The following is a 5,000-nucleotide window of genomic DNA, read 5'->3' as shown; positions in this document are numbered from 1 at the left end:
AAAAAACACTCAAACACCCCCCACACACACACAAAACAAAAACACTCAAACACACACACACAAAAAAAACAACGCAAATACACATACACATAATCTCGTGACAATTGTGATTGGCCTGTGACAATGCCTGATCCTTCCCTCAGTGAGGAATCTCTTGCCGATCTCTTGTCGATCTCAAAACAGTAGGGTGGAAAGGCAGCAGGTGTTTGCGGAATTCCCTCTGTGGTGTTGACTCGTGGCAGGGTCGTCCAGGCTGCCAGCAAGTCCTTATTTCTCTTCTTATTATCGGTCTCTGTCTCGTTTTCTCTGTCTCTGTCTCTCAGTCTGTCTGTCTGTCTGTCTGTCTGTCTGTCTCTCTCTGTCTGTCTATCTATCTATCTATCTATCTATCTTCACACACACACACACACACTCGCACCCCCCCCACATATTATTATATAATATATATATATATATATATATATATATATATATATATATATATATATATATATATATATGTGTGTGTGTGTGTGTGTGTGTGTATGTGTGTGTGTGTGTGTGTGTGTGTGTGTGTGTGTGTGTGTGTGTGTGTGTGTGTGTGTTTGTGTGTGTGTATGTGTGTGTGTGTATTTATTTATTTATTTATTTATCTATATACATTTATACACATACTCTCACACACACACACACACACACACACACACACACACACACACACACACACACAACATATATATATATATATATATATATATATATATATATATATATATATATAAAACAAACATCGCATAAATTCTAATTTAAGTGCATGGACTGTAAAGAATAGTTAAGATCTTCAATTTTCCAATAGTTTACCTTCACGCCTTCTTCTTTCATTTTCTTTGATTCTTGTTGAAAATAGAAAACGAGCACGTGATGCCGAACTCGTGAGACTGTTTGTGCTTAGATACATATCCTTTTCACATATAAAAAGTAAGGCCAAAATAAGCAGCTAAATAAGATAGAAAAAAAAAATCACTGAAATATTTAAATGATTTCAATATCTAAATGACATTCTCGGATTGTTTTCTTCACTTTTTGTTTAATCTCATGTCTGATATTTCATATTTCATCGCCAACTGAAAGAAACTGATATTCGATAATATATAAATTTTTTTCTTCTTTTAGCGCTGAAATTATTTTCCTTTAATGAAAAAAGCTTGAATGTTTAATGGTTCCTCGTCTGATAAAAATAATAATAATAATAATGATAATAATAATAATAATAATAATAATAATAATAAATAAATAAATAAAAGATACTCAATAGAATTTTTTCCCAATTAGCATTATTAATATTTCCAGACCATTAGAAGTCTTTCGGCTGAAAACCTCCAGTTTTTCCGGTGCATTAAATCATCAAGATAGACGGTCCATAGATTATGTACTAGAATTTCACTTGCATTTTCAGTGAAACAAGTCCATACTATATATGCCAGAAGCATAGTCATTACTGGTCTTATATAAATTGCTTAGATTGATGTTGGTGAAGCTAATATTGTGTAAGCCATTGCTATTTGATTTAAAGAATAAGGTTCATTATATGTGTTTAGTGGTTTTAGGAAATGGTTCCTTTGTTGTCAGCCACAAATGACCATTTTTCTCTGTTATATTTTGCTGTATATTATATATCAAGCAAAGTGAAGTCTTATATTGCCAAATGATTCTTCTTTTTCTTTTCCTTTTTCTTTTTCTTCTTCCTTTTCTTTTTCTTTTTTCTTCTTCTTCTTCTTCTTCTTCTTCTTCTTCTTCTTCTTCTTTTTCTTCCTCTTTTTCTTCTTCATTTCAGTGCCAAATACTTCCGCGACTTTTCGAAATGCTAGAATCACGCACCGCTCGATTGCTTGTCTTGTGCCGGAGCTGCGTGTGCATTATCTACGTCTAAATTAAGATCACTGTTATTAGAGCGCTAACTTCCTGGCATATTGAGAGATTTTTTTATAGTCTTAAACAAAGCAATATCATTAACGAAATGCCATGCGTCTCGACATGCATGCTCATCTGATGTAAAGAAAAGCAAACTAAAAATGCATCTATTTAACATCGTGGAGAATAGCTAATTATTACATTTAATAGGGTTAAACTCATGTCATTATGAAAAGAAGCTACTCTTATAATTATTACCAAGCTCCCTTGCTAATCTTATTTTCATGTTATTTCTATCACTATTATTCTTTTAAGGTAACTTCTATTTTCCCAATAATCTACGCAATTCCCACTATATCTTTCTATCATGCAGTATTACTATACAGATATAAATTCCGTGCAGTACTAAAGGTTAATGATTTACACCTGATGTGAATTTGTATATTCTTAAACTTTATTGGTGATATATAAATGTATAAACATCTCAAGATACATGTACTGACATGAAGCAAGATCTTAGCTGTGACCATCTTTTGTTATTATTAATGAATATGATTCCATTATGTAAGTCTTTAATGAATGAAAACCTTGATGTCTTTGTGTTGACGCATGTCAAAATAAACATAAGATTAGCGTGTGTCGATTTACAGCTTTAGTGCATTTGATAGAAAATATACCAATGAAAAATTTCAGAATGTGTCACTTCTTTTGTAAGTAACTGTGATACATATATTTTTCTTTCTTTTTTTTTTACCATCAAGATCTAACTTCATCGATTAGGATATAACATCTAAAGTACAGAAAATATTTCACTTTTTTAATAAGGTTCTATTATGCTAAATTTACCCCTTCCTCTCTCTCTCTCTCTCTCTCTCTCTCTCTCTCTCTCTCTCTCTCTCTCTCTCTCTCTCTTCTCTCTCTCTCTCTCTTCTCTCCTCTCTCTCTTCTCTCTCTCTCTCTCTCTTCTCCTCTCTCTCTCTCTCTTTCTCCTCTCTTCTCTCTCTCTCTCCTCTCTCTCTCTCTCTCTCTCTCTCTCTCTCTCTCTCTCTCTCTCTCGCTCTCTCTCTCTCTCTCTCTCTCTCTCTCTCTCTCTCTCTCTCTCTCTCTCTCTTTCTCTCTCTCTTAATCTTACTCCCTTACTCCCTTACTCCCTCACTCACGCACTCACTCATTTTTTCCCTCTCACTCCCTCTCCCTCTCCCTCTCCCTCTACCTCTCCCTCTCCCTCTCCCTCTCACTCCCTCTCCCTCTCCACTACCGGAAAGGAAACACGTTCTTCCATCCTTTTCTCGCCGCTCTGGATGTCAGACTCCCCGCATTATCATCACTGTTGCCACGGTTACCATTCGAGTTGTTCAGGGGCGTCGCCTTGTCTTCAGATGTGGCAACAGCGGAGGGCTTCTCACTGGCCGTCGTCGTCGTCGTCGTCGTCGCCTTCAGGAGGACTTCCTCTGCTTCAGGAGATGGCTGGGGGAGCTGATGGGGGCGGGAGGCGTCCGGGAGGTCGTTCAGGAGGCCAAGTACCTCCTCGTACTCGACCAAGAGGGGCTTCACGCTGCCTTCCTCGACCGATCTCGTCCTCAGGCCTAGAAAGGAAGTTTAGATTATGTCTTGTGGAGAAGTTGGAGCGTGAGAAGTTGCATGCTGAATTGCATTACAATTCTTAAAGATTATGTGATAAGTCTTTGGTGTTTATTGCAAGGTTTCGAGTTTATGTTTTTCATACCTATTATTTCAGTTCATTTCGTTACCATGGGCGGTTCAAAGACCGTTAAAACCTATAATGATGACACTGATGATGCATGTATCGATGGTGAAATGATAATGAAGATGATGATGATGACCGAGAAGAAGAGATGATTGATGATGAGGATGGTTTGGAAGATGATGATAATGAGGAATAATGACGGCCTCAGTTCCGCCTGGGAGTCCTCGCCGCACCCATGACAGTCGAGGTGAGGGACCCTGAAGGCGACGCGTCCCCCTCGTACGCGTAGGCCCTGAGGTCGTCGTGCGCAAGGAACGACAGGGACGACCTGTCTCCGTTCCCCCCGGCGGCGCAGAGGACGACCTGCCTGCCCCTGGCGCCGCCCCCTCGCAGCGTCAGGCTCCCTCCCCTCGGACGCCCCTCCTGCCCCACGCCGCCCGGAGAGGAGGACCGCCCCGTCAGGAGCGCGGGGGCGGCGTCCTTCGCCTCCCGACCGTCGTGCCCGACCTCGCCTCTCGCCTCGCGCTCCCCCCCGGGCGCCGCTCCCCCCGTGGGCGCCGCGCGAATGTCCCGCTTGCTTTGGGCGTCGTGGGCGTGGGCGGGGTTCATGGGGCGGCCGCTGGGGGTGAGGGCGTGAGGGCTCTTGTCTGCGGAGGAGGAAAGGCAGGGGGGGGGGAGAGGTGAGAAAAATCAGTGGAATTTATGTTGATTCTTATTTTCATTTTCTGATTTGATTCGATTTATTGATCTGCATGAGAAGAAGGACTGGGAATTCCGTGGCATCAAGACTAGATGGATTAGAGGGTAAGATAGCATTTCAAATATATAGGTATGACGAATAACAGCCGTTACCGCCGTAAAGAGAAAGAAAGAAAGAAATACACGAATAAGGATAATAAGGATAAAATGGAAAATAAATAAATAAATGAATAAAAACAACGCTTAACTTCCTAGTTAGTAAACCAGTCTTGTTTTTGATGATCACCTACGAGGGAAGACGGCGGAAGATCTGTGCCAGGTACTTCCTCCATCTTTAGTTCCTGAAGGAGGACTTTCTCTCCCTCAGGCAACTTGGTACCACGAGAAGAGGAAGGACAGCGCTTGTGCCCTCTTCTTCTTCCTCTTCTTCCTCCTCCTCCTCCTCCTCCTCCACCTCCTTCCTCGACTACCACGGGAGCGTCGACGTCTTCACCCTCGCCACATCCTTCTCGACACATATCCCCACATGTCGCGCCGTCAGCGTAGCGGTGCCGGAGAACGAGAAGCACCAGGAGGACCACTGCAAGGAAGGGGACTCTCGAGAGGAATGTCAAGGATTTGGGAGCAAAGGATGTTTATGTTGTCATTTTTTAATTTATATATTTATTTATTTTTTGGGTACTTTTGCATGTAGACTTACTGT

The 5,000-nt window shown here is 41.2% G+C and overlaps 1 protein-coding gene across 1 annotated transcript in view; it reads right to left on the bottom strand.

Moving 5' to 3' along the window:
• Window positions 1-3,099: 3,099 nt before the first annotated feature.
• The window catches only part of LOC119579172 (putative neural-cadherin 2), an 11,442-nt gene continuing 9,541 nt past the window's right edge, over window positions 3,100-5,000 (bottom strand). Inside the window, exons 9-11 of the mRNA XM_037926869.1 lie at window positions 4,584-4,877; window positions 3,832-4,245; window positions 3,100-3,476 (exon numbers count right to left, since the gene is read on the bottom strand). Of these exons, the coding sequence (XP_037782797.1) occupies window positions 3,145-3,476; window positions 3,832-4,245; window positions 4,584-4,877 (1,040 nt within the window). The 3' untranslated portion in view covers window positions 3,100-3,144. The remainder of the gene's footprint in view (window positions 3,477-3,831; window positions 4,246-4,583; window positions 4,878-5,000) is intronic.

Source organism: Penaeus monodon, chromosome 12 (assembly GCF_015228065.2).
Source record: "Penaeus monodon isolate SGIC_2016 chromosome 12, NSTDA_Pmon_1, whole genome shotgun sequence".
Taxonomy (NCBI): domain Eukaryota; kingdom Metazoa; phylum Arthropoda; class Malacostraca; order Decapoda; family Penaeidae; genus Penaeus; species Penaeus monodon.
The sequence above is the reverse complement of the archived record's forward strand: the minus strand, read 5'-3'. Positions and strand labels throughout refer to the sequence as shown.